Source organism: Balaenoptera musculus, chromosome 14 (genome assembly GCF_009873245.2).
Source record: "Balaenoptera musculus isolate JJ_BM4_2016_0621 chromosome 14, mBalMus1.pri.v3, whole genome shotgun sequence".
Taxonomy (NCBI): Eukaryota; Metazoa; Chordata; class Mammalia; order Artiodactyla; family Balaenopteridae; genus Balaenoptera; species Balaenoptera musculus.
The window spans coordinates 24,746,718-24,767,989 of NC_045798.1; the positions used below are offsets into that span (position 1 = coordinate 24,746,718).

Consider the following 21,272-nt stretch of genomic DNA (forward strand, 5'->3'; position numbering starts at 1 on the left):
TGTTATATAAGACTGTAGTTCTGTCTTGCTAGCAGACTCTCCACTGTCTTTGGAGTAGGAGCTCCAAAGCTTGGAAGTGGATCCTTCCCCCGATTAAGCCTTCAGATGAGACTCCAGCCCCAGGTCTCTCTTACGAGAGATCCTGAACCAAAGGACCCAGTTAAGCTGTTCCCAGACTCCAGACCCATAGAAACTGTAAGATAATAAATATGGGTTGTTTCAAGCATCTTATTTTATAAGGCAGATCTCAAGAATTCCCCCAAGGAGCCAGATCTGTCCCCAGCAGCATGAATTCCCCTGTCCTTGGAACGCTGTTCTATAACCTTCACAGACCTCCATCACAGCTTCAGAATCTTTTATGGCACTGTTTGATTCTCACCTTGCCCACTCACTCCCAGGCTGGAAACTCATCTTATGTTCATGCCAGGAATTCCAGTGCCTAGCACCTTGCCTGGATCACAGGAAGCATTCATTCATTCATTGGGTCAATGAATGTTTATTGAACACCTATTATGTGCCAACACATAAGTAGCACTGAGGACACAGAAGTGAATGAAACAGATATAACCCCTTGCCCCATGGAAATTGTGGATGGCACATAGTATAACAGAAGTCCCAACTAGACCCTATTTCTCTGTGAATTTGACCTACACATGGGCTCTACTTAGCTTGTGCAAGTCAGGGTATTTCATGTAATAATCTAAATTTCTGGCTTCTTCTGAAACATTGGAAGATAAGACAATACTGGGTTCACATAACTACATGGCAATGATTGTGACCTGGAGCCCAAGCACTCAACTCACATGGCGTTGAGTAGAAGCTGTCCCCCTTAGATAAGAAATATGTTCCCCAGTTAGCCACAATCCTTACCGCTCCCTATTGTTCTACACATGGTACCTGCCTGACATTTAGGAAGGCATTTTAATGTATCACCTTTCCAAGGAACAAATGAATGAATGACTATGTTTCAGTGACAGTAATCACCACTAATGAGGAATTGGGGCTTTGATCTCTTTGAATGGGTGGGTCGATAGGGACCTGGCTTAGAAGGTTCCTAAGGTTCCTAGGGTTCCAACCTCTTGAGGTTGAAAGATTTTTTTCTTTGTAATTCAATAGCAGCCTTCATCAGGGGTGAAGAACTGTTTTCCTCCCATACCTGCAATCCAGGAAGCCAGCCTGTAGAAAGGGACTTGCTGGGTCGCTGGGCGGCTAGGGGTGCATCTTGCACAACAATGCAGATGCACCTTGGCAGGCGCTGGTGCTTTTATTCAGAAAACATCTAGCAAGTGTCTACTGCATGCCAGGCAACGCACTCAGCAGTGGGGCCAGAAGGCGAATCAGACACCATTCCTGCCCTCCAGAGACTGTGGTCTCAATGCTTTAAGGGGGCAAACAAATGTAAATGGACAATTAAACAAAAAGAGATGGCAGCTGCTGTCAGAGAGAGAAGCTCAAAAGAGTAAGGGGCACCTGGAGGAGACCCCCTAAGTCAGCGGGGGCGGGGCTGTTAGAGCAGCTGAGAGAGAGAAGCAGAGATATTGACTAGCATTCCCTTCAGTTCAGACTCCCAGAAATGAGGCACCAGGTGGTTCTGCCGATGCCTGACCAAAGCTAATCCCTCCACTAAACCAAGGTCATCTCTATGGTTGAAGTTCACCCACGGGCACTTGAGAACAGCCAATGTTACCAAGTCTGGGCCCCCGGTCAAAACACAATGCCTTCCTTCAATCAATCACGGGAACCCTTAAAGACAGCATTGTGTTATGCGTCCATGGAAGACACCTAGAAGGACTGGTAAGGTATCATTAACCTTGCAGAGTGTGCCTGGGGTATGAGCTGTAGGAAGAGAAAATTTTCCTTTTACATTTTATAGTCCTATATAGCATATGGATGTATCGTTTTAAAAACAGGTTGGGCACGCCTTACTTTTATAGTATACACAGGTAATAACATCATGACCCAAACCCTGAACCCATGTCCTAATGATTCCTCTGAAAGTTTGCTCTTCAACCTGGCTGGAGTCTGTAGAGCTGGGGTTGGCTTTTACTCACTGCTGTATCTTCAGCAGTCTGGCACACAGTAGGTGCCCAATAAATGTTTCTTGATAGACCTTACATCAATTCAACTGAAAGAAGATTACAGAATAGAAGTTCTTGGGCTCAAGTGCCTAATGGCCCGGGATTCAGATCCTAGTTATGCACCTGTGGGTAAGATATTTGACCTCTGTGAGCCTCAACTTCCTCATCTGTGAAATGGGATAGCTCATAGGGTTGCTATGATGATGAAATGTGCTCATGCAAGTGAGGGTGAGCAACATATAGTAGCACCCAGTAAAGGCTGGTTATTTTTCTGGGTTTTACAATTTTGGTCATATTTTCATCCCAACTTTACTATTGTTTACTTAATCTTTTTAAAAATTTCTATTATTTTTCCATTTAAACAGTGCTACATAATTTTTTTTTTTTTTTTAAGAAATTCACGTTCTTTTATTTATTTATTTATTTATTTATTTATGACTGTGTTGGGTCTTCGTTTCTGTGCGAGGGCTTTCTCTAGTTGTGGCAAGTGGGGACCACTCTTCATCGCGGTGCGCGGGCCTCTCACCATCGCGGCCTCTCTTGTTGCAGAGCACAGGCTCCAGACGCGCAGGCTCAGTAATTGTGGCTCACGGGCCCAGTTGCTCCGTGGCATGTGGGATCTTCCCAGACCAGGGCTCGAACCCGTGTCCCCTGCATCGGCAGGCAGACTCCCAACCACTGCGCCACCAGGGAAGCCCCCAGTGCTACATAATTTAGCCTCACCCCAAATAATAACATTCTTATAATCACAGGTTTCAAATGTCAGTTTTATTTTTAAAGATTTTCTTAACATTGAAAAGTTAATCTGGGCACTGTCTAAAGCCACACGGGTATCGCCAATGGAGTATATAATACTCCTTGGGAAATGCAGACCAATGCACTACACTTTACAGTTTATGAACTTCCAGAGTCTAGAATTCACTCTTTGGGTTTTAAAAAAAATTTTTTCAGTCCAGCAGACATTTGCTCTGTCCCTATGTTCCAGGCTTGTGCTAGGAGCTGGTAGAGAGTAGGGAACTAAAGAAGCATGGTTCCTATTTCCCCAGGACTCAGTCTAGTAGGGGAGAGGAACAGTTATCAGGTAATTGCAATCCAGTGCTTGGTAGCAGCTGTGATGGGAGAAACACAGAGCAGAAACCTCACTGAGTCAGTCAGAGGTGGGAAGGTCAGGGAAGGTTTTCAGAGGAAACCTGGAAATCCAGTGCTCTACTGGGAGAGAGTGAAGACTCAGACCCCAGGTAAGTGCTGATCTGATTCCTTGGCTTCCCACCCTCCTGGGAATCCAGCTTCCCAGTAAGTGATCCTTAAGAGAAGATAAATCCTTAAGACACACACACACACAAAAAGGTATTACCTGCAGTGTAGCAGAGTGGCCAGCAGGTGGCAGTGGCCATGCAGAAGGATTTCCCTACAAACTTTCCCTGGAATTTTCTTTCATAAATGAACAGATTAATGAGTATAATAAATATTTCTTGAGCACCTTCTATGTGCCAGGCCTTGGACATACAACAGTGAGCAAGACAGACATGGCCCCTGCCTTCATGTAATTTAATGTTCATGTATTCCACAATATTTCCTGTACCAGGCACTGTCCTGGCCCTGCAGAGATAGAAGGTGACAAAGGACAAATTCTTAGACCTGGAGGTAAAGGAAGAGACTGACAGCAGGTCCAGGAAGATGAGGGGGAGGCATCATCAGCTGTTCTTACCTGGCTTCATAGTAGAATCACCCTAGGTCATTCAGTGAGCTGGCTTTGCCCCCTAAGGAATTTTAATCAGTCCCCCCAAATATTCTTATTAAAGCTCCCCAGGTGATTCTAAAGTCCAGCCAGCAAAGAAGGCATACTGATGGCCAAGAGGCACATGAAAAGATGCTCCACGTCACTAATTATTAGAGAAATGCAAATCAAAACTATAATGGGGTACCACCTCACACCGGTCAGAATGGCCATCATCAAAAAGTCTACGAATAACAAATGCTGGAGAGTGTGGAGAAAAGGGAACCCTCCTACACTGTTGGTGGGAATGTAAATTGGTGCAGCCACTATGGAAAACAGTATGGAGGTTCCTTAAAAAACTAAAAATAGAGTTACCATATGATCCAGCAATCCCACTCCCTGAGCATATACCCGGAAAAAATTCTAATTCAAAAAGATACATGCAGCACCATTTACAATAGCCAAGACATGGAAGCAACCTAAATGTCCATCAACAGATGAATGGATAAAGAAGATGCGGAATACACACACACACACACAGACACACAGACACACCCCATGGAATATTACTCAGCCATAAAAAAGAATGAAATAATGCTATTTGCAGCAACATGGATGGACCTAGAGATGACCATACAAAGTGAAGTCAGTCAGAGAAAAATACCATATGATATCATTTATATGTGGAATCTAAAAAAATGATACAAATGAACTGATTTACAAAACAGAAATAGACTCATAAAGTCCAGCCAGAACTTTAGGGCTGAAGGGTTTAGGGCTCAGAACTGCAGCTCTGGTGTCTTGACATGGTTAAGAAATTAATAATTTAATCCATTGATTTCCAAAATATTCAAATACCCATTCTGTACCAGATGATTTGCAAATATTATTTCTAATCCTCCCCTAAATCTTTAAAGATGGTAACAGTACTGACCAGAATAGCCAAAATTTACTGAGAGCATCCTATGAGCCAGGCACTATTTGGAGTTCTTTTATCTATAAACTCAGTTATTTATTACAACAACCCCAAGGCACAGACATTGTTATGACTCTCCCCATTTTATATCGGTGCAAATGAAGCACAGAACTGTTGGGTATCTCGCTGGGTAACCTGTCAAGCTAGTTAGTGGGAGAGATAGGATTCAAATCCAAGTGGTCCAAGTCCACTGTTAATCACCACACCATATGGACATTTTACAGATGAGGAAACTGAGGCTCAGGGGAAGGTCTCCTGTGAAAGGTCCCACAAGAAGGAAGTGGCTGAGTTATGATTTGAGTCTCTGCCTCCAAAGTCAATCCAATTCAATTTTGACCCAACCATCAGTAAGAGTCTGAGAAGAATTCCACATGGAATTCCACCTCTGGCAGAAACCAGCTGTCTTTGAAGGCATCTGTACTTATCTTTAGCTCCCAGAAGATGGCAGGAAAGTGATGAGGGAAGTGACTTGAATTTGAAACTGGAGGCCGGGATCCGCTGTGTTACCTCGGGTGAATCAATTCATGTCTCTGAACTTCACTTTTTCCTGCCTGCTACGTATACAGACTGGACCAAGACCCCATCCTTAAGCTGAGATGTGGCTGGGCAATGACATTCCTACACTGAGGAGGTACCCACACTTTGAGATAAGATTGTTTAAGGCAGGTTTTCTCAACTTAGATGCTGTTGACATTTTGGGCTGGGTAATTCTTTGCGGTGGGGCTGTCCTGTGCCCTGTAGGATGTTCGGCAGCATCCCTGGCCTCTGCCCACTAGATGCCAGTAGCACTCCTCTTCCCCTGTTGTGACAACCAAAGATGTCTCTAGAAATTGCCTTTGACAATTGTCCCCTGGGGAGCAGATTCACCCCTGGTGGAGAATCACTTGTCTAAGGTTTAAACAATTCTGATGGCAATCCGTGTGATTTCAACCTGTTCTCTCCCAGGAATTCAAGTGACTTGGACTGATGGTCTTATAGACGTAATTACAAACCTACCCTCATTTTTATCTTCCTCCCATTTCCCCCCTCTCTTTAAGTATAGGAAAAAATGTACATTTTTAGAGCACATTTGTGCGAAACGCTCAAAATCAGGTTTCTTGGTTATTGCTATGAATGATTTGTAATATACTCTACAGTAGTGGAGCAGTGAAACTGAGTGGTAATTAGCAACCAATGTTAACTGAGCACTTATTATATACCAGACACACTGTTATGAGCATCTGTATTGATGGTTGGCATGATCATTCTTTCTGATGAGGACACCGGCTTCGGCTTGTTCAAAGTCACGCAGCTGGCAAGTGGCAGGGCTGAGATGCAAACCTGACCTGCTGGATTTGAAGTCCTGTGCACTTACCGGTTCTGCTATAATGAAGGGCCCTTCTCCTGCCCAAATTCCCTGGGCTATCGTGAATTGCTCTGAGCTATTGCTTCCTCAGAGACAGGAATTTTTAAATGAAGAAGGGCACCCAGCTAGAGCCTGGTATGCTGGCCGAGGTGAGGCCGCTGGGGATGATTCATCAATGGAAACTTTTACTATGGCCACCGTCTGGCCATGTGGGTTCTATCCAGGTCAGGAAATCTCCACATCTCGTATTTGTGGTGTTCTGGGGGCAGGGCTGTGAAGGGCCAGGGCCTCCTGGGGAATCCCTATATGCCTCTCTGGAGAGCCACCCATAAAACCCTCACTATCTTTGTCAGAGCCTCATTACTTTTCATGCTGTGGTTTATGTCTTCTGGATGGGACCCCCAGCAGCCATCTACCATGCCGCCACCAAAGAAGGGAAGCTGCAACAAAGCCACGAAACTCAATAAAGACTGCATTAGTATTGTTAACAAGGACGATGACAGTAATAGTAACAAATACTGTTATTTTTTGAGCCTGCTGGGCCCAAGGGATACAAGAACCAATTGGATACATTCCTAGCAAGCAAGGTATGTGTTTGAGTCTCTGAACATATAAACAGATCATTTCGATAAGCTGCAGCAAGTGCTGTGTAGCTATAGGAGCCATGGGAGTGCAGATGAGAGAAACAAGACCTAGCCTAGGCAGTCAGGGAGGTCTTTCTGGAGGAGGTGATACTGCGGATCCATTGTTATTTCTTTCATAGACTTGTTTCTCCTCCCCCATCTTCAATAGACCTCAGGCTCCCTGACAGTGCAGATTGTGTCTGTTTACATATTGCTGCATTTTTGCCATATTTTCAGGACCTAACACCATTGTTCCCAAACTATACACCATGATGCCCTCGGGTGCCACCATGAGCTCATAGGGGTGCTGTGAGATTTTTAAAAAATGTTGAGGAGACACAGTGACATCTTCCAGCCTCATGTGAACTCCTAGCTTGAGAAAGTTCATCAGATTGAGTTTTAACATCAGATTGAGCTACATTCTTTTTTTTTTTTTTTTTGGGGGGGTGCATATAGATTGCAGTTTATTTACTTTTTTTAACATCTTTATTGGAGTCTAACTGCTTCACAATGGAGCGACATTCTTTTTGATGATGCCCCATCTTTGCAAAGCTAGGTTTTCTGTGGTTGTTGTGCTAAAAAGCAAGAACTGTGACAAAATCAGTGTGGAACAGGAGATGCAGGTGGCAGAGTCCAGTCTGATGCTAAGAGTCTGAGAAGTTTGGCAGAGCCCAGGAGGCACACACACTCCCGCAGCAGTAGTTGGATTATTACTGTAATTGTAAGTAAGTGTTACTTAAGAACGAAATAAAAATTTTACAATCTTTTCTCTCAATTTATGTGCATTACTTTCTCAAGCAGCTCCTAAGTTGTCAGGATACAGCTGCTTATTAAGTGGTTTGGACCTAACTGCTTAATAAATAGAATTGTTAGGTATTCTGGCCTAGGAAATCTACGAAACAATCCTGACACTCCAAAGATACTGTGAGTTGAGAAAGTTTGGGAACCTCTGTCCTAGCGTGCACCTGCAGATAAGAGGACTTGTTAAATGACCGAATTACATCCAACAAACCTGCATGGTAGGAAGTAGTAATCCATTTTCACAGATGGGGGCCCTAGGTCCAGAGAGGGCAAGCTACTGGTCCAAGGTCACCCAGCAGAGCTGGAGGTGGGTCTGACAGCAAATTTCAGACTCTTCCCTCTACCTACGCCTGACCTGTCTATTCTTGAAGGGGCCTGGCGTAAATGGACCAGGAGTGAAAAGACATGGCTTTGAGCCCCAGCTGGACCAAACGAGGTGTTGGCAAGTGACTGTGAACAGAGGCTGCAGATGTCCAGAGCTTATACGATTTGCTTGTTGGTGGAAAGTCTTGGTCAACAGTAGAGCCCCAGAGCTTCACCCGGGAACCAGGGCTGCAGAGTACGAGGTAGGAAGAAGACACTTTGGGGGTTAGGCAGGCTTTAGCTGGAATCCTGGGTTTTCCCCTTCCTTGCTGTGTGACCTCAGGAAAGCTGCTCACCCTCTCTGGGCCTTCTCTGCCTGCTTTTAAGTGGACACGCAAACCATTCATGCAGTTTTGTGAGGGTTAAATGTGTGAATGTTGGGGAAGGGCTGGGCACAGCCAAGGTGCTCATCAAATCAGGGCTGTTTCCTTGGTTCAGCAGAAGAAACATTTTAAAGCTGTTTTATTGGACTTCCGTGGTGGCACAGTGGTTAAGAATCCGCCTGCCAATGCAGGCGACACAGGTTCGAGCCCTGGTCCAGGAAGATCCCACATGCCGTGGAGCAACTAAGCCCGTGTGCCACAACTACTGAGCCTGCGCTCTAGAGCCCACTAGCCACAACTACTGAGACCGTGTGTCACATTTACTGAAGCCCACTTGGCTAGAGCCCGTGCTCCGCAACAAGAGAAGCCACCGCAATGAGAAGCCCACGCACCGCAACGAAGAGTAGTCCCTGCTCCCCGCAACTAGAGAAAGCCCGTGTGCAGCAACGAAGACCGAACGCAGCCAAAGATAAATACATAAATAAATTAAAAAAAAAATAAAGCTGTTTTATGTCCAATAACCTTGTTAAAAATACTCTCGGAACCCAGATACAACCGCCCCCTCAGTCTGGGCACCTTGTTGCTAGAATCTGACTATCCTCCTGCCTCGTGTGTCATCTCCCGTCAGCCTCACCTACCTGGAACAATGCTGGAACCCCATGCTGGGTTCTCCTGGCATCTGGGAGGAGGATGGCGTGTCTCCTGACACCCAGCTTGACTCGTGAACTCATTAGCATGGGTGTCAGGGACACCTTCTCACCAGAGCTCTGCAGATCTTAGGGAAAGGCGGTGGCCCCGGAGGGAGCGGGGCTGCTTCTCGGAAACCCAGCAGCTGCTGCAGCCCAGAGGGTCTTTGGAGGCTGTGCCTCATTAGTGAGGTGCCTTTTCTTTCTTTTAAAAAAATATTTCCACCTTTCAGTATTTTAAAGGGGAAATGGGAGCTGTATTTGCTTCCTGGGCTGCTGTAACAAACTGCCACAAACAGGGGTCGTAGGACAACAGTCGTTCCTTGTCTCATAGCTCTGGAGGCTAGAAGCCTGAAATCAAGGAGGCAGCAGGGCCCTGCTCCCTCTCAAACCTCCGGAAGGAAGATGCTTCCCTGCCTCTCCCTGGTTTCTGGTGGTCTCTGGCAATTCTTGGCATCCTTGACTTGCAGGTACAACGCTCCCATCACTGCCTCTGTCATCACGCGATGCTCTCTGCCTGTGTCCGTGTCTCCATGTGAGTCCAAATTTCCCTCTTCTTGTAAGGACACCAGTCACTGGATTAACGCCCACCGTAATCTGGTATGACCTCATCCTAACTTGATTATATCTGCAAAGACCCTATTTCCCCAAACCTCATCGTTACAGGTACTGGGGGTTAGGACTTCGACGTTGTTTTTGGGGGGGGACACAATTAAACCCCAAACAGGAACCAACCAGTCAGTGTCAGAACTTGGCCCAAAGGTGTGGGGACTGGGAAGGGATGTGGTGGTGGCTAAGGGGTGAGGACCATAGACTACAATTCCACTGGGACAGCCCTGTGTGAGTTTGCGCCCTGCCACCCATGGTGAAATGATGGCGGTGCCAGGCTGGTGGAAGGGATGCTGGCCTTGGAGATCAGAGCCCTAAACCTGAATCCTAGCTCTGCCCACAAAGAAGTTTTGTGACCTTAGTCATACTTCCCTTTGAGAATCAATTTCCTTTACATACCCCCCTCCACACACGCATTTATACATGTGTGTGTGCACATATATACATTCACAAAAATACATATATATATAATCTAGTTAGCAATGTATTTTACACATGATAACTACTGTTATCTGTATCTTCCTCTGAGCTTTAGTTTCCTTAATGTATATGTGCATGTATATACACACATACTGTACACATATATACATATATGTTCACAAATACATATAACATGCTTAGCAAAATGTCTTACACATTCGATAGATAACAACTATTTCTTTATCTGTAAAATGAGGGCAGCTGTGTTTTATCTCAAGGTTATCCTCAATTGCATTTTATCTCCCAGATTCCCTTCAGCTCTGAAATTCTAGGACTCAGACTAAATTCTAGGACTCAGACTAAATTCTAGGACTAAGGCAGATGGGAACACAGGGTTGTGTGGTCCAAGATTCCCTGTTACTTGCGCAAACAGAATAATAAAGTCTCTCCTTTTCTGTGCAGAGCTTTTTATTGCGATGAATTCCCACTTGTCTGTATTTGCTTTTGTTGCCTGTGCCTTTGGTGTCATATCCGTGAAATCATTGCCAAGACCAATGTCAGGGAGCTTTTCCCCTATGTTTTCTTCTAGAATTTTTACAGTTTCAGGCCTTACATTTAAGTCTTTAACCATTTTGAGTTGATTTTTGTGTATGGTGTCAGATAAGGGTCCAATTTCAAAGAAAACAATCAGTGAGAGAAATCTTCAATGTACTGAATGAGAGAACATATTTGCAAACCATGTATCTGATAAGGGGTTAATTTCCAAAATACGTAAGGAACTCCTACAACTCAATAGCCGACAAATAAATAACCCAATTAAAAAATGGGCAAAGGACTTGAATAGACATTTCTCCAAAGAAGATATACAAATGGCCAACATGTACACGAAAGATGCTCAACGTCATGGTCATCAGGGAAATGCTAATCAAAACTACAATAAGATATCACCTCACACATGGTAGGATGGCTATTATCAAAGAAACAAAAGACAGCAAGAGTTGGTGAGGGCATGAAGAAGAGGGAACCCTTGGTGGGAATGCAAAATGGTGCAGCCGCTATGGAAAAAAAAAACAGTGTGAAGGTTCCTCAAACAATTAAAGATAGAACAAGCATTATGATCCAGCAATCCCTCTTCTGGGTATTTACCCAAAATAACTGAAATCAGGATCTTGAAGAGATTTTAGCACTGCTGTGTTCATTGCAGCACTATTTCCACTAGCCAAGATGTGGAAACAAACATCACTGATGGATGAATGGATACAGTAAACGTGGTATATACATACAACGGAATATCATTCAGCTTTGAAAAAGAAGGAAATTCTGCCATATGTGACAACATGGATGGACCTTGAGGACATTATGCTGAGTGAAATAAGCCAGTCACAAAAGGACAAATACTGTCTGGTTCTACTTATAGGATGCATCTAAGATAGTCAAATTCAGGGACTTCCCTGGTGGTCCAGTGGGTAAGACTCCAGGCTCCCAATGCAGGGGGCCTGGGTTCGATCCCTGGTCGGGGAACTAGATCCCACATGCATGCCGCAACTAAGAAGTCCGCATACCTCAACTAAGAATCCACATGCTGCAATTAAGAAGTCCGCATGCCGCAACTAAGAGTTTGCGTGCCACAACTAAGAAGTCTGTATGCTGCAACTAAGAGCTCACATGAAACAACTAAGAGCCTGCATGTTGCAACAAAGATCCTGTGTGCCACAACTAAGACCCAGCACAGCCTAAATAAATATTTTTTTAAAAATGGAAATTTATTTTAAAAAATAGTCAAATTCTTACCATATGATCCAGCAATGCCACTCCTGGGCATATATCTGGGCAAAACTATAATCCAAAAAGATACATGCGCCCTTATGTTCATAGCAGCACTATTCACAACAACCAAGACATGGAAACAACCTAAATGTCCATCGACAGATAAATGGATAAAGAAGATGTGGTACATATATACAATGGAATACTACTCAGCCATAAAACAGAATGAAATAATGCCATTTGGGGCATCATAGATGCAACTAGAGATTATCGTGCAAAGTGAAGTAAGTCAGAAAGAGAAAGACAAATACCATATGATATCATGTATATGTGGAATCTAAAATATGACACAAATGAACCTATCTGTGAAACAGAAACAGACTCATGGACATAGAGAACAGACTGGTGGTTGCCAAGGGGGTTGGGGAGGGATGGGGTGGGAGGCTGGGGTCAGCAGATGTAGGCTTTTATATATGGAGTGGATAAGCAGCAAGGTCCTACTGGATGGCACAGAGAACCAGGTTCAATAGCCTATGATAAACAGTAATGGAAAAGAGTATAAAAAAAAGACTGTATATATATGTATAACTGAATCACTTTGCTGTATAGCAGTAATTAACTCAACATTGGAAATCAACTATGCTTCAATAAAAAAATCTTTTAAAAAAAGGTCAAATTCATAGAACCAGAGAGCGAAATGGTGGCTGCCTGGGGCTGGAGGAAGGGGAAACGGGGAAATTGCTTATCAACAGGCATAAAGTTCCCATTATGCAAGGTAAGTAAGTTCTAAAGATCTGCTGTACAACACCATGCCTTTGAGTTAATGATACTCTATTATACACTTAAGGATTTGCTAAAAGGGTCCATTTCATGTTGTGTTCTTACCACACCTTCCCCCTTTTTGAGAAGAGAAAATGGGAACCCAGAAACATAATTCTTCCTCTAATAAAGGAATCAGATGTCAATTAAGGAAAATTTATGAAGTAGATGATGTGCACTTAAATTTTTCATTTATTTGGGTCTGTGCGATAAATTCCTTTCGTGGGCTGAGAAAGCTGAATTTATGGACTAGCACAGGGGACCCTGGCCTTGGCTGCCTCATGGATAGAAAGAGAGGAAGGTCTCCCCAGAGTTTGAATTTGACCATGCTCTGTTCTTTATCAGAGCAACGAACATCTCTGTTATTAATTAATTATGTGAATGTGAATTAATGCACGTGACTGCTCAGAATGGTGCCTGGCATACAATAAGTGCTCAATAAGTACAGGCATACCTTGCTTTATTGCGTGTTGCTTTACTGCGCTTCACAGATACTGTGTTTTGTTTTGTTTTTTTTTTTACGAATTGAAGGTTTGTGGCAACCCTGCGTGGTCAGATGAGGGTTACCATTTTTTTTTTAGCAATAAAGTCTTTTAAAATTAAGGTACATACATTTTTTTTTTTAAGATGTAATGCTATAGCACACTTAATAGATTACAGTATAGGCTAAACATAACTTTTATATGCACTGGGAAACCCAAAATTTTGCTTTATTGCAATATTTTCTTTTATTGTGGTGGTCTGGAACTGAACCCACAGTATCTCTGAGGTCTGCCTGTATCTGTTTATCCAATGGAAAAGGACAAGGATTTTCTTGCTTTCCAATTGTCTTCCAAACAGTGAATGCTTTTGTCCATCTAAATGGCAGGGCTGCTTGTTTGTGGCCAAGAAAAAACTCCACAAAGCCTGTTTTGATACTTGGTGAGAAGTGACAAAACACAGCTACTTCAGGAGAGAGCCACGTCCTTAAGTTACACTCTGTTCATCACATAAGATGTAGTTTACAATTAACATAAACATACAATAAACGTCTATTTTTTTGTTGTTGTTTAAAGTCTGATTCCCCAGCACTATCGAGACCTCAGTGCAGCTCTGGGAGCTTGGGCTGGCTGTGCCCTTAATGGATCTCTTCAAAACACACTCATAAAATAGCAGTGCAGCTGACATCTCTAAACCCCAGGAATTGCGTGAGGCTTTGTTCCTTCTGCAGAGCCTCATGCTTTTCTTAAGCAATGGGTCCGATCCCTGTCAGCACATCAGAAACCTTGGGGAGCTTTTGAAACTCACGCTACACCTCAGACCAATTGCATCCGAATCTCCAGGGCGTTTTAAAACATCCTAGATGATTCCCATGCGCCATCAAGGCTGAGACCCGCCCCCAGACCCCTGCTCTCCACCTCCTCTGCCTGGTGAGAATATGCAGTTACTCTTCCATTCTCAGAGTGACCTTGGAAGCCTGTTTTTGAGTTTTTATGGTAGAGAAACCCCCCAAAGTGTTTTTTTAACCAAACGTTTGCTTTGACAGCTCCACAGAGGAGGTCAAAGAGAGTCTAAATCACTCTATTTACTGCCCTGCAGACTGCTCAATTTTAATCGCTTAGAGTCAGGCAGGCCTGGGTTTGCCTCTGGCCTCCTTCTTAACTAACTAGCTGTGTGACCTGGGGCAATGATTTCACCTCTTTGAACCTTAGTATCCTCTTCGGAAGATGGAGACAGTACTGCCATGCTCACGAAGCTACCCAAGGGAGAAGAGAGGGAAATCTGGTAAAGGACTCAGCACAGTGCCTGATGAACTTACCGTAAATGTTAGAGTAGCCATGCCCTCAATCCCTGTTAGCTACTGTTGGGGGACAGTGATAACAAACGCTCCCAAGAGTGGGGACCTCCTCCTAGCAGCCCAGCCCTCCACCGGGAATAGGAAGAAGCCAACCCCCAGATGCACCCTGGAGGCTCAAGCCGATAAGGAGGACTCACACACACAGTGGGGCAGGCGAGAGGTCCAGATGGGCGTGCCGGTTTCACGGCTGTAGCAGGTCAGGAGGGAGCTCCCTTCCAGCACGAAGCCCGTGTTGCAGGTGTACTGGATGGTGGTGCCCACCAGCAGCACGGGGTCCGAAATCAAGCGGGTCGAGTGGTCTACTTCCCCGGGATCGGTGCAGTACATAACTACACGAGATGAAATCAAACCAAGTGGGTGTTAGGGCCTGATGACCACTGGTTTGCTGAGAACTACAGAATGATCTAGAACGTTTCCTCACTTAGTTCTTTCCCTGTTTGAAAGACACTGCATGCGGCTGGAGAACAGGCCAGGACAACAGAGTTCTGAATTTAATTTCACTTTTAGGAATTTGCCCAAAGAAATGTTTGCATCAGGGCCCAAAGACCCATATACAAGGCTGCACATTGCACATAATAATATTATATTTGTAATGGTTAAAAAGCAATCCTTTAACAGAAGAGGAGTTAAATATCATGCAACAACCATTCCATGAAATCCTGACCGACCACTAATGAGAACAAAGTGCTCTTTCTCACTGCTTTCTTAACTACAGGAAAATAAGCATCCATTCCATTCATTCATTCATTCACTCATTCATTTATTTGGCCTCACCGTGTCGCGTGTGGGATCTTAGTTCCCTGACCAGGGATTGAATCCCCGGCCCAGGGCAGTGAAAGCGCGGAGTCCTAACCACCGGACTGCCAGGGAAGTCCTGAGTGTCCATTACTTTTAAGTTAAAAAGTCAGTATAGATAAAAGGAAAAGAATAAACCAATTAAAAAGGAATGAAGTATGGAAAAGAGAGAAACTGAGTTTTAAATTGACAACTGTAATGTAAATTTTGCACTGTGACTCATGATACACTATTGTTAATATTTATGCAGAAAGGAAACATCTTAAGACTAAATAAAACCTATTTCCAATTGTGCTGCAAAAATAAAAATAAAAAGGAATGAAGTAGATCACGTGTGTGATATGAAAAGATATGAAAAGATGTCTATTTCTGAGTTGAAGAAAAAAGCTGTTGCAAGGCAGTTTCTAGAAATTGATGCCTATTATGGTAAAATATAGCTGCAGCTATTTCTATATGTGTATCCATATATATCTCAACATACACAATACACACACACATACATATTTACGTATGTGTGTAACAGACACATACATACATATGCAATTGGAATAAAACAGAATAAACTTTTGAGAGTGGCCTCATTGCTAGAGAGCAGATCATAAGGGATTTTTCACTTTCTACCTCATTATTTTACTACCACTTGATTACCATATTTGTTACTGGCACAATTTTAAGATATAGTTATATATTTACATCTTTTAATGTCAAGAGTGGAGCTTAACCAATGAAAGGTGATTATAACATTCAGGGACTTCTAGGTGGGACCCCATTGTTCTAGGAGGTTCTTCTGCTCTCATTTCACTAGAAGAGAAGCACTTTGGTGGGTCTGTGTCTTGAACGCAGAGTGAGCGTGGCACCCAGCCTGGGAACATAAACATGCAGGCATACAACAGGCCCAATACACATTTATTTGCTCTACTTTGGGCCCTTTCTTGGCAAAAATTGAGGCATGGGAGGGGACCCCCCCCATAGAGAGCTAGTTATGTCCCCTCCAAGCCCTTAAAAATGTTTAAAAAATAATAATGATGATGTAGATCGCATTGGTGGGTTCGTGATGGATCTCTCTTAATTGCACATCTCACTGTCCATTTTTATTTTCTATCACAATCCACACACATACACACACCCCACATTCTGTTGCAGAACAAATCGATGTGTTTGTGTAGCTGGTTTTATGAATCTTTAGGAGTTCTTTCATGTTTCCCACCATTATAATTTTCCTTGATGTTGGAATGTTTATGACAGGAATTGTATGTAACCCCCCCCATGCTTTCCTTCCCTGACAGCCTCTTTCTCTGCTGCACTTAATATTTCTTCTTGGGCAATTGGTGATTTAAGTCATGCTGAACAGATCTACCAAGTATCACCAAGGATCCAAGGATTCCCAGGAAGAAGGTTGCAGACTAGAGCTTTATGTAGGAGGTGGGAAGCAAATGGATGAGGGGAGAGGCCAAATTTAGCTCCCCCCGCCCCCCCCCATACTAAGACATCAGGGTAGAAACCATTAGAGGCACTTCCTGTCACTACCCCTCTTCAAGACGCTAAATTCAGCTATCACTAGACACACTTGGCCTGCACTCAGGCAAGCAGGCAGAAGGAACCAGGAGACTGGGCTGGATGCTGTCTGGATAGTCAGCTACCTACCAGTGTCTACTTCAATGTAAATGCAAGAGAAAGACCACTGAAGGTTTAGAAACAAGGAGAAGTTTTCTTGTTTCTCTAGATACCTTCACTAAGGCATTGTCAGAAAATTCAAGCTACTTCTTTTAAAAAATTATCATCGATCAAACTATTTCCATTTTGGAAATGTTGAGAAAATAAAACGTGCCTTAAAAAAAAAAAAGTTGGCTACCTACCATAGGGGTTTTGAACTGGGGCTCCAAGGGTCAACTTAGATTTGTTTTGCTTGGCTGCTGCAGGTATTTTAACGACTTGAATTTGAATGATGTTTTTACACAGGCTATATATATTCCTGTTGACCGCAGTCCATACCATTCCCTAATGTCTCATACCCAGCCTGCTTTACTTATTTCCATTATCTGCCAGGCTTTTGAAACCACCTGAGTCTGAGATCCCTGCCGTTGGGCTACAAAATGACATTGGTGAACAGCACCGCTGTGCTGGTGGAGTAGAAGAGAGGCCAGATTCTACACTGAATAGCTCCTCCGCATCCATGCAAAAAATACTCCATGGGAGGGATTTTCCATCCAATGACCTAGAGGAAAACAACAAGACTACTCTTACTTTTCTCACAAAATGGGGGATCGCTGCTCCAGCTGAGGTCCCACTGGCAGGTGAGGGTGTCGCTCCCCACGATGTCATAGCCGGGGTCACACTGGTAGGTGATTCTGGCTCCCCTCACGAGCTCCGTATGAGAAGTGGTTTTCCAACCATTCTGGATCTCGGGCAAATCTGAGCAGGAGTCGTTCCTTGACACCTCTTTAAAATAAAAACATCATCCTTAGATGGGGAGGTGGCCTTGTTGTTGGGGGTTCCTTTTATGAATGTCAGAAGGAAGAGCAAATAGAAGAAAAAGCCCCCAAAAGTAAGCAACACAACTTCTGAAATCCCTTAGCCTGCAAGAACTCTTCTCTAGGGGGATTTTACAATGATTTCTTCCCATTTTGGATGTGGAACCTCCAGCCAAGCCATCAGAGGACTGCAGCCCCAGCTGATATCTTGACTATAACCTCATGACAGGCCCCAAATCAGGACCACCCAGTATTAACTCCTGAATTCCTGACTCACAGAAACTGTGAGATAGTAAATGTTTACTGCTAATTTTGGGGGGTCATCTGTTACATAGCAATAGGTTGCTACTATACTCAGCCTTGTCCTAAGAATGTCCATAAATCTATGGGTTTGATGGATTAGTCACATACATTTTTGTAATGCAGACTAAGATAAACACATAACTATTAAGATAGAAATAATTATTGGTTGCATTCTTCAAATCCCGTTGCCTACCATCACTGAACATTAACCACACTCCAGAAGATGCTACACACAGCTTATCGTCACAGAATCTTCCTCTGGAATAATTGTTTTCCTCCTGCAAACCTTTGTTACTAAGGTAGCAATCCAAAGCTCACTATTATCACTCTCGCTTCCAAGTGCCCACTGCACAGATTTTGAGAAGAGAGCTAATTATGCCATGTAATTAATTTGCAGCTCTTATGTGCTTCTGGGGAAAGCAAAGCACCTCTACTGTCTGCAGGAAAGTCATTCTGAGAAACAAGCAATGGCTTTTCCTGGGATTTCATCATGATTTTATTTGGGGGAAGGAGATCTCCTGGGTGTCTGCAAGAGGAAGGGGAGCGGGAAATGGCTTCTAGAACTGCTTGGTGGGGAACAGGAGCCTCTATTTTTAGGCCTTTGAAAAATCAGCCAAGCCCTGGATTTGGGACACAGCTGCAAATGTTCAAACTCTGGATGAAAGAGGAGAAATGGGGGCAAATACTGGATATGTGGTCTGCCTTGTGCCAAATGCTTTGGGACTGAGAAAGGTTTGCTTGTCTGACTTTTCAAGATGAGCCGGCATGGCTACACATTTCCATGGGCCCTCCCATCTCCTCCGTAGCATTCATCACATTTGTCATTCTCAGCGGCTGCCACGATGCAGCAGAGCCTTGATTCAAACCTTGGCCCCACCGTCTACTAACTGGGTGGTTTCGGCTAAGTCACTTAACCTTCTGTTCTTCAGTTCCCAGACTCTACCCCCAGAGATTCAGGAATCTGCATGTTCACCAAACACCCTAGGCAGAGCTTCTGGAATTATCTGTTCCTCTGAACCTTTGTTAACTTTGCTTAGAATGAGAAAACTGGCCCAGGAGTCAGAGAACTTCCCTTCTAATCCTCTTTATTTTAGAAGCTGTGTGACTCCAGTCACGTCAATAAATGTCTCTGGGCCTCACTGTCCTCAATCAGAGAATGGAGACAAGAATCATGACCCTGTCTAGCCCTAGAGGCAAGATGAAAACTAATTAATGTGCAGGACACGAGAATAACACTAAGACAAGTTATATGGATTCATTGATTTGTTTGACTAAGATGTTGTGAGTGCCTACTATGTGCCAGGCACCAGGAATATAGAGATCTGAAGTCATGGTTCCATGCTCACAGTCAAGATCAGCACCATGGTCCAACTTCTGGGCAAAAGAAATACCTAAATGTACTGAATACATACCACCACTTCCCAGTCTTATGCTCACGGCAGACATCACTAATCAACCATAGTAATCTCTTTCTTTGAATCAAGCTGAAACCTCCCAATCCTTCTCAACACAACATTCCAGGGAGCCACTGTCATTTGATTGGAGTTGACCTACAATATGGAACTTATTTATTATCCTGGGATTAGAGGAATAAACATACAAGTGACCAATATCTCTTTGAAAAACACTGCTTACTTATCTCTGCTTTTTAATTCCTTTCCCTCCCATGTACTTGACCACAGACAACAGCAAAACATAAGAAGCAGTGAGAAGAATGGGTCTTTGCTTCTGTCTGTGCAAAGGAGAATTATGGGAAGTCAGAACCATGTAGGCCCAGTGTTCCTATGGAAGGTTCTGACAGCAGCCAGAGCAGAAAAGCCTCGGCCACTTTCCAGAGCTGGGGTCAGGCCTTGAGATCAGTGTAGGAGCTTCAGTATTCTCTAGATGAGGGGCTTCCCTGGTGGCGCAGTGGTTAAGAATCCACCTGCCAATGCAGGGGACACGGGTTTGAGCCCGGGTCCAGGAAGATCCCACGTGCCGCAGAGCAATTAAGCCCGTGCGCCACAGCTACTGAGCCTGCGCTCTAGAGCCCACAAGCCACAACTACTGAAGCCCGTGTGCCTAGAGCCCATGCTCCAGCACAGGAGAAGCCACCACAATAAGAAGCCCACGCACCGCAACAAAGAGTAGCCCCCACTTGCCGCAACTAGAGAAAGCCCGTACGCAGCAACGAAGACCCAACGCAGCCAAAAAAGAAAAAACGAATTCTCTAGATGACAACAGAAACCCCCAACCCTTCCATCTGATCCCTCTACTGGATGGGAGTTGCATCTGTGTCTGGTTAAATCTAGACCCAGGGTAGCAAATACCTCTCCCATGCCCATGACCGACATCACTAATCAATCACGGCATTCTTTTCCACCGACTTCAGGCATGGCCTCCTCTGAAAACAACATGGTCTTCAACCCAGGTAGTCACGGGCAATTGACTGACTTCAAAATTAAATACAGAGGCCCACTTTCCTTCTCTGTGAAATTAACCTGTGTTTCTTTAAGAGAAATAAGCAAAAAGTTGAGCTGTTCTCTCTTTTTGTGTCACCCATATTAGCCAGGCTGTGTACCCCTGGGAAGCACTCTCTGGAATCCTGTGCTCATCAGCATATGATCCTGATATTGTCTGTTAATGGGACTCTTCCATTTTCACTAACTGGCTCAAGGGCAGGGAGAGAATTCTATTCATTCCTGTATCCTGATGCCTAGGACAGGGCCTAGCATGAAAGTTTGTGAACCAAACTCTCTGGAAAATGGAGATAATGCGTTTGAAGATGAAATAAAATAATATATGTAAGAGTGCTTGCCAACCGCAAATTGTCACACAAATCTAAGTTTCAGCTTCAATTAACAAGAGCACCTCCTCTTCAAAATATTGCCAAACTGAACAATGGCCAGGCTTTCTGGTCAACCTTGGGCAGCCTTGGATAGAGTCATATTTCTGCCATCAAGCTGAATGCAGTTTTGCAAGACTGACTCGGGCACCAGAGAAGACAAATGAGCAAAACTATGACCTCATCTTCCAGTAGGGAGGGAGGTGGGGAAGAAAGGTCTAAGGAGACAGACTGAAGCCAAGTCACCAGAAACTTTCCCTCCAAAGGCAGCTGACTCTGGAGGGCACGTTGCCTGGACAGCCTCTGCCCAGGGCATCACCCAGTAAAGAACGCATGGAAAATGGCAGCAGTAACACTCTGAAAATACCTAGCGTCGCGATCAAGGGTAAAAAGGCCCCCGAGAAACATAAAAAAAAAGATCAATACTTGTGATTGCTTCTCTGAGAGGCACCTGCAGAGCAGAGTGGGGATGGGAAGTGTCTACCAGCTGGAAATTAAAAAAAGCAAGGGACTTA

At 44.1% G+C, this 21,272-nt stretch overlaps 1 protein-coding gene across 1 annotated transcript in view; it reads right to left on the reverse strand.

The window, feature by feature from the left end:
* Positions 1-21,272, reverse strand: part of SEZ6L (seizure related 6 homolog like) — a 201,072-nt gene that overhangs the window by 14,966 nt on the left and 164,834 nt on the right. The window contains exons 12-13 of the mRNA XM_036823427.1: positions 17,404-17,598; positions 14,502-14,693 (exon numbers count right to left, since the gene is read on the reverse strand). Coding sequence (XP_036679322.1) covers positions 14,502-14,693; positions 17,404-17,598 — 387 coding nt within the window. The remainder of the gene's footprint in view (positions 1-14,501; positions 14,694-17,403; positions 17,599-21,272) is intronic.